Here is a 12,572-nt window from a genome sequence, read left to right as displayed (position 1 = left end):
CAACTTCTTTTATGATATAGAAAATGTGTTTTATGAAAAAACTTGCATTTAACTATTTTTTTGCGTCAAAATAAACCCATGCTTTGATTCCTGTTTTTCCTCAGGTTTTGAAGTATTCTTGGTACTTCATTATTGGTAATTGATAGAAAAAATATGCTTGATGTTCAGTTAGCTATAATGTGTTTAGCTGCTTTTAAACATGTGAGAAAACAATAATCAAGAGATAATCACAGAGAAGCACACTGAATGAGAGAAATCTGGCATAATATGGAGTCTGGGAGTCAAAATCAGTTGGTTTACATTGAACCACTTTGTACATTTGTCGCATCCCGTAATACATGAAGTAAGCAGGTTGAAATGCCATCGGCTCTTTTGCAGACTGATTCTGTATTAATTTCCTTGGTAAAGAACTTGAGCATCATGCCCATTTTGAATATTAAACTTCCCAGTTTATCAGTTTTGTAATACTTCTTGAAGTCACAGTGAATGCTTTAAAAATTATTTTGTATAGATCTTATTTAAAATATTTCCCCCTCACTTACTGTCAGTAATATTTCCTTACAGCTGTGAACTTCACAGAAGTTAATGAAGAAAACAAAAACGAGCTCTTCCGAGAAGTGTTTTCTTCCATTGAAACTCTGGCATTTACCTTTGGGAATATGTAAGTAGAGGATTGTCGATTAAATGTTGAGGGCTGGGTGTCCTGGTGAGGCTATGTCACATACTTCAGTGAGGGACGTGGGAAAGAAAGTACCAATCAGTGTGAAGTGTTATCTCGGCCTTGAGAAAGCCGCACACTGTTGCCTTATTGCTCTACTGGAGGTGCCTGTAGCTCTGGAGAAGCTGCTCCGAAGCAGCTACGGAGCTTATCAAGCAACTATGTAGCTTATGTGACTTGACTCCTAGGATTTTCTTTTCTTTCTTTTTTTTTTTTTTTTTTAAGGATTTTATTTTTAAGACTCCTTTAAAAATTTATTCTGGATGGCACACCGATTGAAGCCTGTGCCAAATAATTGCGATAACTTGACTTTTTTTAAAATATCTTTTTCTTTTGTTAACCTCCCTGGATAGCTTTACAAACTTCCTCATGGGAGATATAGGCAACAATTCCTTCTTGCGACTGCCTGTTTCCCGGGAAAGCAAGGTAGGCTAAGGTGGTAAGAAAACAAAGCCTTTAGTATTCTAAACTTAAACTTTGAGCTATTTCCTCATCTGAAACTCATCATTTCTCTTTGATAACTTTCAAATTTCAAAATGATCGGATCATAGCAGGAAAAACAGACCAGTTTGTTTTAAATGTGCTGATGTATGGCCAGTTTGTGGAGCAATAGTTTTGTTATATTTTTACATGAGACTATCACATTATGAGAACATATCTGATAATTTTATAACAGCTTATATAATAGATATATGTCATATGTCAGAATTTTAGTAACTGTTAGTTGTTTTTCCTTCCTGATATTGCCAAGGATCTTAGAAAACTACTCTAAGAAGTAAGGAATGCATGTGTCTTTCCATACATCCCAGTTTATATTAGTTTACCGTAAGATGCTTTTTAACAACCTCTGTGAGAGCATCCCTGTAAGGATGTCAAAGAACTGGGGTTCTGATTTTCAGTGGTCAGACAGATTGCTTTGGAATAATAATAGAGTAGGAGGACTGCATGGAGAATATTGCTGTAAAGATTTATAACAGCAACAACTTTCAGTTGACTAATTTTTTTTCTGCACTAAATACAAACTGTTTCAACAGTCTGCATCAAGAATAAAATGCTGATCTTTCCCGTTAAAGATGATCAGATCCAAAAATTATTGCAAAACATATTTGGAAATGTACCAAATTATTTCTTTTATATCAGAATAGTAACTTTCTTAAAATATGCAAAATGTGAATAAGATCTGTGTTGTAAATACAATAACACAAACGTCTGTAACTGTTTCTAAAGCCATTACTTGATAAATGAAAGAAAATGATGAGTTTTAAGAGAATTATTCTTGCTATGCATGATTCTTTCTACGTTTTCCTTTTGAAACTATTCCGACTGCCCCCGAAGAGCAGGCAAGGCTCTGGGCCTCCACTGTGCACCCATACTGATTCTTAATAGGAACTAGTTTTTCCTTTGTTACACTCCTGGTTTTCCTTTTTCAAAGTTTTTAGGGTGACCTAGAGATTCAAATTTTTATAAGGTCACAGTGACATAATACTACCAAGTAAATTACTTTGATGAAAAAATGTTAAAAATAACAGCTGCATTTTAACGATACTATGAATTGTGTACTGTGCTAAGCTCACATGATGCTGATCCCTAAACAGCTTCATGAACTTGTGTTCTTACCCTTCTTGCAGTGGGGCACACTTAAACATGGAACTCCATACTCTATAGTGAGTAGCAGAGCTGTACTTGAGACCTGGATCTCTCAGTTCCTTGCTACTGAGTTTCTGCATGTCCGATATTACCTAGCTAAATAGATCCAATTTGTTTTATTTAAGATCTCACAGTTTTTAGAGGTCCAGCGCTATCCAGTAAGTTAGCTACTAGCCACATGCAGTTTATTTACATGTAAATAAACTAATAACTGGTTAAAATTAAAAATCCTTACCAATTCATTATTGGCACTTTTAAGTGTTCAAATATGTCTAGCTAATAACTATTGGAGAGTACAGATACAAAACAAAATTCGTTACTACAAAAAGTTCTGTGCTGGGCTGTCTAGAAGACTTTAAGGGATGTACTTGTCATTTAATATAATGGCAAAAAATGGATAGAAAATACAGACTATATCTTCTATTTAAATATTAATCTGTTAGTTTACCTTTGTAACTTCTGGATTAATAATGTTGGGATTTGCAAAATTTTAAAGTTTTGAATGGACTTACCAAGGGTAACAAATGTTATTAGTAAACAATGAGGTTTTTCATTCTTGGCCCTTGCAGTGCTCTTGTAAAAAGCTATGTAACTTACAAAGTGTTATGGAATTTAAATAGACTGCTCCGACCCTTTGCATTTTAAATTCTTGAAATGCTTCAGTGGGAATTACTTCAGAGTAGTAAACTGGTATACGTTTCTGAGGCATAGATTTGTTGTCTAATCTTAGATTTGTTTTCTTCCATGCTGTAAGTCTTTTGAAAATGTTTCTGTGGAATCAGTGGACTCATCCAATGAAAAAGGTAATTACACTCAAGGCACTCCTTTCTTCTACTGCACATTCTGCCATTGCCTTGAATAAATGTAGATTACGTAAACTCTCCTTGCTCATAGTAATCTAGTATATTCATTTCATTGCGGCATGATGTGTAAGATTTTACCTATAAAAACTAAGGGGACAAGTCTGTTAGAGTAGGGTAGATAATGTGATGATAGCTGCACTGATATGATGGTATAGACTGACCAAGCATGTAGCTAGAGCTCCAAGTACAAAGCATGTAGCTAGAGGATTAGTAGAATACATATACAAGCTATTTCAGTTTGAAGCTATTTTCTGTTCAAACTGCGACCCTTTACTTCTAAATTTGTCAACTGTATTTTATATTAAACCATAATTATTGTAGAACATCTTAGGTTCTGAATACCTCTTTGTCTAGTTAATATGTGATTATATTTAACATGTGTTTACCTTGATATTTTTATTTTCAGGAAGTTTGTCTCCTCTAGAACTAGACAATGTGCTGTTAAAGAACACTGACTCTATAGAACTGGCTTTGTCATATGCTAAGACATGGTCCAAATACATCAAGAACATAGTTTCATGGGTTGAAAAAAAGCTCAGCCTGGGTGAGTGGACCTTTGGAACATTTAGTTGATTTTGGAATGAAATATCTAAATTAAGACTCCATTTTATATAGACTGCAGCTAATATTCCAGATTAGTAGCTGTTTCCTTGTAATGAGTAAAATAATCCATTTCTGTTCTTATTTTTTAAAAAAAGACTTGTACGCTAGAAAATAGCATCTTCCCAAAGCCTGTGTACTTTCTCCTACAGTACTTGTTTTTGATGGGGAATATTAATCAGAACCCCCGGAATAGTTTTAGCAAATAGATAGGCCTAGCTTCCATCCTCAGAGTGGTGAGGTCTCATAAACTGTATTTTCAAAGTTTTTCCCAGTTAACTCTGTTCGGCACTCATCATTAAGAATCCATATGAGCACTAGTATTTGTAATCACATTTTAATTGGGAAATCATAGATAATTTTATAGACTGTAAAGCAAGAAGTCTGTCAATTTTACCTTCTGTTTTCTTCTTCAACCTTTCCAGAATTGGAATCCACTAGAAATATTGTAAAGTTGACAGAGGCAACTAGAACTAACATTGGACTACAGGTAAATGTTGTGTGAGCTTCTAGGGTTCCAACTAACACTGCATAGGCAAGCTATTAATAGTGTCTTGCAGAATCAGAAATCTCAGCTAATATACGAAAGAATTTAAAATTCTCATCTTTTCATTGGTTCTTTAAAAGTTAGTTGTTCTTTATTTTATACAATATTTTATGCAAATATTGTCTTGAAGCTGGTTTAACTCCCTAGTATTATAACGAATCACAGTTAACTTTCTTCAGTATTTTTCTTGTATCGTCTTGTTTATGACTAGTCGTTTTTCAGGGAGGAGGGATCTAAACCTGAAGTTTCTCATTTTGAAGATTACTTGTGGTGGGGCTGGGAATCTTGTGTCATTTGATTTTTCTTTGTTAAATTCTAGGAGTTTATGCCGCTGCAGTCTCTGTTCACCAATGCTCTCCTTAATGACGTAGAGAGCTGTCACCTTTTACAACAAACGATTGCAGCTCTCCAGGCCAACAAATTTGTGCAGGTAAAAGTTTGTGTATATGCAAATCACATATTTTTCTAATAGTAATACCCTTGAAATATAGCTTTTTTTCTTTCTTTTTTGAAAATACCTTTTATAGCCTCTACTTGGAAGGAAAAATGAAATGGAAAAACAAAGAAAAGAGATAAAAGAACTTTGGAAACAGGAACAGAACAAAATGGTTAGTATTATGGTGGCGTTTGAAGTACCTGTTTGTGAATATGTAAAATGTGTAATGTGTAACCAATAGGCCATCTTTCTTTGTAGTTTCCTAGAATACTATGTTATTGAACATGCTAAAGCAACTTTATCGTAGGGTTTTTTCACATTCTGTTTAATACTCTTCCCTCTGTAGTTTGAAACAGAGACTGCTCTTAAAAAGGCAAAATTGTTATGCATGCAACGCCAAGATGAATATGAAAAAGCGAAGTCTTCCATGTTTCGTGCAGAAGAGGAGCATCTGTGTTCAAGTGGCGGATCAGCAAAAAACCTCAACAAACAACTGGAAAAGAAGCGGAGATTGGAAGAGGAGGCTCTTCAGAAAGTAATGATTCTTTTGTTATTTACAGCTTGAGTTAACACTGATCAGCTAAGGGTTTGGCTCTGAAGCTTCAGTATATGTCAAGGTACCTGGGACAGATTGCAGGTCCTGCCTTCAGAGTTCCTGATTCAGTAATAAGGACAAGAACCAGAAGCAGCCATATTGGATTTCCAGCAAACTCCTGTGCTTTGAGAACCACTTTGCTGAGACTTTGGAATTTGGGGGTTTCATCTGTGAAAGAAGTATCTTAGAGAAGGCAGTGCTTTAATGTACTCTTAAGATTTATTTGTATTTGACAAGCACAGTTAGAGATCTTCCATCCATTGGTTTATTCCCCAAATGGCTGCAATGGCCAGAGCTGAACCAAGCCAAAATCAGGAGCCTAAAGCTTCCTTTGGGTCTCCCATGTGAATGTGGAGGCATGAGGGTAAGCCATCTTCTGCTGGTTTCTCAGTGCATTAGCAGAGAGCTGGATTGAAAGTGGAGTAGCCAAGATTTGAACCAGTGCCCACATGGGTGGCCAGCATCTTAGGCAGCAGCTTTATTTGCTGTACCACAGTGATGGTCCCAGTGTACAGGAATTTTTTTTTTACTTGCGTGTTCAAGAAATAAATTCACTTTATAGGAAAACATGGTGTGTTGCGTGTGCTGTTTACAGTATCGGCTAGCAAGGATAGATTGAAGTTTTGTTTGTGAACAATGATTTGCTAACTAAATTCTTTAAGATTGAGTGGGAAATGATAGCTACAAATAGAAAATACTTTGAAATGGAAGTGAACCTTTGTCTTATAGGCAACCAATATACATTTAAACAGCAGTGAACATTTATTTTACAGATAACCAATATAGTGCTTGTAAGTTGTATTTAAGTAGTAAGAGTGTAGTGCCTTTGTATCACTGACCAAAACAGATTACTCTTTCTTTTTCTGCAAATATTTTATTTAAAAATAGACAGAATATTTGAAACTTTTCATGAATAATGGATTTTACGTTATTTAAATTTAGCTTTATTCCCTTAAGCATTTGTTTTAAAATAATAAATTCGGTTTAGTATTATATTTTTGTGATGTTCCCTGAAGGTAGAAGAAGCAAATGAACTCTACAAAGTTTGTGTAACAAATGTTGAAGAAAGAAGAAATGATCTGGAAAATACCAAAAGAGAAATTCTAGCCCAACTTCGGACTCTTGTTTTCCAGTGTGATCTTACACTTAAAGCTGTAAGTAACTTCTTCACTATTTTGAATTCAATAGGAAAACAAAAGTCTATGCCTACCAAAGAGAAGGCTGCTTGATAAGTCATGACGCTTAGGGGATTAAAATTTTGAGATGAATGAAAAAAGTTTATTTGGAAACTGTCTTTCCATTTGTACTAATTGATATAATTTGGGCTCCTTTTTAAGATTTTATTTATTCAAAAGACAGATTTAAAAAGAGAAGGAGAGAGAGATCTTTCATCTACTGGTTCACTCCCCAAATGACAGCAACAGCCAGGGCTGGACTATGCTGAAACCAGGATGCAGAAACTTCTTCCAGGTCTCCCATATGGTTGCCGGGCCCACGTATTTGGGCCTTTCTCTGCTGCTTTCTCATGCACATTAACAAGGAGCTGGATAGGAAGTACAGCAGCTGGAACTTGAACTGGTGGCCATATGGATCTTGCACTACAGGGAGCAGTTTAACGTACTATGGTACAACATTAGCCCTTGAACTACTTTTAACCTGTTAGCTCTTACCTATTACCCACCAACCCCATGGCCCTGTGACCCCCTCAATTTTGTTAGTTTGGTTAGAGCTGGAGTCTAAGAGTTGGAAGTTGCCTCTGGGTTGCCTTCGTCTTCTTAGCTTGGTTGCAAAAAAATGATTTGATGCCTGAAACGTCTTTTGGTACTTGAAGATCTATTTTAAAAAATAAAAAATTGAAATAAAGTAAGAAAATTGAACCAAAGTACTTACTTGATGAGAGAGTATCCTATATATCTACATGTTTCCCCTTACCTCTTCGTAACTCTTTAGTGTACATTCTCAGAGAGCCAAACATCTGCATGACTTTGTATAGACACAGTCATAATCACAACTGGGAACAGTTCTGTCACCTCAGAAAAATTTCTGCCTCTGCCCATTAGCAGTAGACTCTCGCCTCAGCTCTGACCCCTGGCAAGTACTGCTGTATTGTCCATCTTCCTAGTTTGGTCTTTTCCAGAATGTCATATAAATGGAATCTTACTGTTTGTGGCCTCTGGGACCAGCTTCTCTTACACAGCCCAACGCCTTGGAGCTCCTTCGTTGTTACACACCCGGGCATCACGAGTTGGTTTTCTCATTGTTGAGCAGCATTCCGTCCTGTGACAGTCCCACAGTGTCTATCTGTTCACCATGTGGATGTTTGTGGTGCTTACATTTTGCTCCGATTATCACTAGAGCTACAGGAGTATTTGTTTACAGCTTTTGTTAAAGTCAAGTTTTTATAATTCTAGGGGAATTATCAGGGAGTGGGATCAGTGTTGGGGATGCTAGGAGTATGTTTTTATTAAGAAACAAATGACAGAGGTTTCTAAAGTGTTTGTAGTATTTTTTATTCTCCCCAGCAGTGTATGGAATTCCAGTTGCTTTATGTTTGTTGTTTGAACTGTGTCTGTTTTAATAGGTGTGTTGGTGGTATCATGTGTTCCAAAATGACTAATGGGTTGAGCATCTCTTCAAGGGCTTATTTACCATCTGTGTTCTGGCTTTTCTTTTTTTCTCCTTTTTTGAATTTTTTTTTCTTACTATTAAGCTTACCTATATTTTCCCCCATCTAAAGCTTCTCTTTTTTTTTCTTTTATCAGCATCTATCAGATAGCAAAAGATCCTAATTTCTTATACAACCCAGCCTATCAGCACCTTTTTGCTTTATGTACTTGTTGTTGATCTATGAGTAGTTCATCTAAGCTCAGGTTGCAAGGATTTCTCCTGTGTTTTCTACTAAAAGTTTTATAGTTTTACATATAGTTATGTGATCCATTTTATGTTAATTTTTGTATAACGTACAAGTCAAGACTCATTTTTAGCCCATGGGTTTTCTGTTAAAATTGTACCCACAGTGGATGGGCGTTTGGCACAGCGATTAAGTCACCACTGAGAAATCCATATTCCTTGTCAGTGTGCCTCATTAGGTCCTGGCTATTCCACTTAGCACCTAGCTTCCTGCTCATGCACACCTTCGGAGGCGGGAGTTGATGACTCAGATACGTGGGTGCCTGCCATCTACTTGGTAGGCCTTTGTTGAGGTCTGCTCCTGGCTTTAGCCCAGCCCAGTACCAGCTGTTGTAGGCATCTGGGGAGTGAACCAACAGATTTCTCCCACCTCACCTGTCTTGTCTCTCTGCCTTTCAAATAAAATCAAATAAATGAGTAAGTGAATTTAAGTTGTAATCAAAATTTTAATTTATGAAGGTAACTGAAGCAGCAACACAGAGTCAGTAACATTAAAAGAATTTATTACTTTTGTATCTCCAGAAAGTAGGAAGCATCATACTGCACAAGACCACAAGGGGAATGTCAAGTTTAGCAGGCAGAAGTGGGGGTGAGAAGAAAGCTGAATTCGAAGCCCTGATTGGGTTTCCTCAGAGAATGCCAGGCAGGCAAGTAACAGTTTAGGATTGGCTAGTCTGAAACACTGTGGTGGGCTTGGCAGGCCGTGGGGTGATTCTGTCCACAGGTGTCCTGGCTTGTGGGAGCTAGTTAGGAGCGGTACACTTAGGACTTGGTTTACATATGAAAGACATGATCCCAGCCTTGCATGGGGCCACCTCTAAGGATTGCCTAACCTAGAGAGAGGGGAAACACTGTGCCCTTCCCATTGAATTGCTTTTGCAGCGTTGTCCAGGTCAACTGACCAGAATTCTATGGGTCTGTTTCTGGATTGTTTTCTTCTGTTGATACTCCTGTCTATACTTTTGCCAAAACCCCACTATCTTTATTCTTTTGCTATAAAATAAGCCTTGAAATCAAGTGTTGTAAAACTGCCAACTTCCTTTTATACTTAAGGAATATTTAAGATCTTCTAACTTTACATGAAAATGTTAAAATCAGTTTATATCTACAAAAAAAAAAAAACCTCTTGTGAACATTTTGGTAAAACTATGTTGAATCTTCATCAGATTGTGGAAAATTGACTATATCTGCAGGATTTTAACTAAATGCAGTTACACAGTCCCTGAGCACAGACTTATATATCTATTTATTTAGGTCTTTGATTTTTTTTTAAATACCAGCGTTTTGCAATTTTCAGCATGTTTTTCAAATTTTGTTAGATTTATACCTATTTAAGATCATTTTTGAATGATCTGTTTACATGTCTATACACATACCTTGTATATATATTTCTGTGTATAGGGATGGATTAAATTTTAAATTTCAGTTCAGTCAATATTTTAAAACAGAATTAAGTTTTGCATGATCTTGTATTTTGACATGTCCTAAGTTCAGCTATTTGTTTTAGGTACTTCTGTAGGTTTCTTGAAGTGTTCTGTACAGAAAGTAATGTTACCTGCAAATAGGGACAGTTTGCCATCTTTCCCATCTGTGTTCCTTTTATTATTCTTACTGCACTAGTTCTGAGATTCCAGAGCATTGTTGGATGGGAATGTGGAGAGAAGACACGCTTTCTTATTTTCCAGCTTAAGGGAAAAGCATTATCTTTTTTTTTTTTTTTGTCATTAATTCTTTGAAAATGACACCTATTAGGTAAATCAGCTAGTTTGCTGAGTTTTCCTATGATTGAATGTTGTATCAAATATTTTCCCGCATCATTTGATGTGATCAGATAATTCATGTTTTGAGCTCTCTCTATGATGGAGTACATTGATGTTTGAGTATCCAGCTTTAAAACCCTCTGGATTGAAACAGAGTTTTCCTTTCATATATTATAGGGTTCAGTTTATTAATCTCTTATTGAGTATTTTTTTCTTTTTCTTTTAAAGAAACTGGTTTGTCTTTTTTTCTAATACTATTCTTTTGTATTAGTATTAGGGTAATTCTAGCTTCATAAAATGTTTGTTGGGAAGTGTTTCTATCTGTTGTGCTTTCTGGAACAGTTTGTATCAAATTTATGTCATTTTTTAAATGTTTGGTAGATTTTTAAAATGTTTGGTAGCGTGCCCTGCTGAAATAGTCTGGGCTTACAGTTTTTTGGGGTTTTTTTTTTTTTTTTTTTTTGGAATTTTTTTTTTTTGACAGCGTGTTTGACTTCTTTTTTTCTGGGTGCATTTTGATAGTTTGTGGCTTTCCTAGAACTGGTTGTTTTTCATCTTAGCTTTCGAATTTATATGTATAGAGTTTTTGGGTCTCTAATCTTTTTCTTAGGCTGTTGTAGTATCCCACTTTTCATTCCTGAAATTGATAGTTTGCAATCTATGCTCTGTATGTGTTCAGTCTGGTGAGATTTGCAAGTTTTATTCATCTTTCCAAAGAATCAGCTCTTATTTTCATTGTTTTTTTTATTTTATCAATTTCTACTTTTTTTTATTTCTGTATGCTTTCCATTTATTTTCCGTTTTTCTTTAAAGTTCTTAAAGGTAGACACTTCTATTAAGCATCAAGACTTCCCCAACTCTTGGTTGTAGTTTGATGTGTGTAAACCTCATCTATACGTGTCCATTATTTCATCAAACCAGTCTTACGCTTTTTACTTTTAAAAGTGAAATTTGTTAAGTGGAGAGAAGTAGTTTACTGTATTTACGATTCTTCTGTGATTCTTCTGTGATTCTTGTAGTCCATCTTCCTTCTGGTAACATTTATCTAGTAAGTAAAACTTCTTTACCATATTCTGTAATAGGTCTGCAGTGAGTTCTAATAGGAAGCAATGAGTTGGCATGGTTGTTCTGCATTTGAGATTGACTTTATTTTGTCTTCATTCCTGAAAGATGTTCTCACCTGAGATAGAATTCTAAATGCCGAATACAGTTCTTGCCTTTTACTGCTCGAAAGATACTGTTCCATTGCCTTCTGACCTTCATAGTTTTTCACAAGAAATCCATCATCGCTGTTCCCCTTGTGTGGTGTAGATTTTTTTTTTTTTTGAATATGCTCTAGATTTTTTTTCCCTTGTCTTAGGTTTTCCATAGTTTCACTAAGATGTATCTTGGCATGAAGTTTTTTCTATTTTGAATTCATTGAACTTGTTGAATCTGCAAATTTGACTCTTGGAAAGCTTGGGAAGTTCTTAGCTGTTGTTTCTTCAAACATTGTTGGTAGCATCCTGCTCCTTCCTCTGAGGGTCAGTGACTCAAATAAATGCCTGACCTTTTGTGATTTTCTCACAGGTTTGGAAAGTCCTCTGTATTCTTTCCCTCAGTCTTGAAAATTATTTTAGGGATCTTAGCTGCTTCTACAGACAATTTGCATCTTAACCATGGTTTAAATTTTCATGTAGGTTTCTCAGAGTATCTTTTCATTGCATTTTCCATGAAATTTTTGAAGTGCCCTATGAAACAACAGTCAAGACTGAATATGTGTCTGTCAGTGTACCAAAAGCTTTGCCTGTACTACCTTATTTGATTAAATCATACTAAATAGATGTGGTTGTTTTTAACTCCCTCTTACTGGTAAGGAAAAAGTTTTAAAAGCCTTTGTACTCAAAAGAGTGGTCTTTGGACCACTCATATTGCCATCATATGGGGAGCTGATAAGAAAGCAAATCTTGAGTTTCAGCCTAGACTTTTGGAGTCAGAATCTGCATTTGAACATTAACTTTTTCATGTTATATTTTCAGTATTAGAGAGAAGTTGTAGTACCTGATCAAAGGTACCCAGCATGCAGGTTACTTTGAGGATCAAGAGTAGGATCAGGCCACTGTCGGCCTGTGGTTACCCTGATAAATTCAGTTCCTGTGCCGTATGCAGTGTGAGCTGCCTTTGTCCCTTGAAAGAGATAGGATACAAATCAACTCTTGTTGAGTGCACTTTTAGAGTATTATGTGCTGAGTCAGTCATCTTTTGGGAAATGCCTGTCTACCTTGGAAAGGACTCAGAGTCTAAGCAGAAGTTCATCCTGTCATTTCATGTAGCATGAGACATGTGAAGGAAGCACTGGAGCCTTTGAAGTATAACTAAACCAAATGAAATTTGACATCCATTCACATTGATTCCCTTAAAAAATTCCCACACAGGAGCCAGAGTGTCATCTTAAAGAATAAATCAGATCTTGTTGTAGCTTGTATAAAATCCCTGGCTTACTCCTTTCACTTCCAG

At 36.0% G+C, this 12,572-nt stretch overlaps 1 protein-coding gene across 1 annotated transcript in view; it reads left to right on the top strand.

The window, feature by feature from the left end:
* ARHGAP29 (Rho GTPase activating protein 29) overlaps positions 1-12,572 on the top strand; it is a 56,987-nt gene that overhangs the window by 28,522 nt on the left and 15,893 nt on the right. Inside the window, exons 4-12 of the mRNA XM_058659313.1 lie at positions 565-661; positions 1,072-1,144; positions 3,120-3,168; positions 3,635-3,772; positions 4,254-4,318; positions 4,695-4,805; positions 4,903-4,983; positions 5,158-5,346; positions 6,423-6,560. Coding sequence (XP_058515296.1) covers positions 565-661; positions 1,072-1,144; positions 3,120-3,168; positions 3,635-3,772; positions 4,254-4,318; positions 4,695-4,805; positions 4,903-4,983; positions 5,158-5,346; positions 6,423-6,560 — 941 coding nt within the window. The remainder of the gene's footprint in view (positions 1-564; positions 662-1,071; positions 1,145-3,119; positions 3,169-3,634; positions 3,773-4,253; positions 4,319-4,694; positions 4,806-4,902; positions 4,984-5,157; positions 5,347-6,422; positions 6,561-12,572) is intronic.

The sequence above is a fragment of the Ochotona princeps genome, chromosome 2 (assembly GCF_030435755.1).
Source record: "Ochotona princeps isolate mOchPri1 chromosome 2, mOchPri1.hap1, whole genome shotgun sequence".
Classification (NCBI taxonomy): Eukaryota; Metazoa; Chordata; class Mammalia; order Lagomorpha; family Ochotonidae; genus Ochotona; species Ochotona princeps.
The sequence above is the reverse complement of the archived record's forward strand: the minus strand, read 5'-3'. Positions and strand labels throughout refer to the sequence as shown.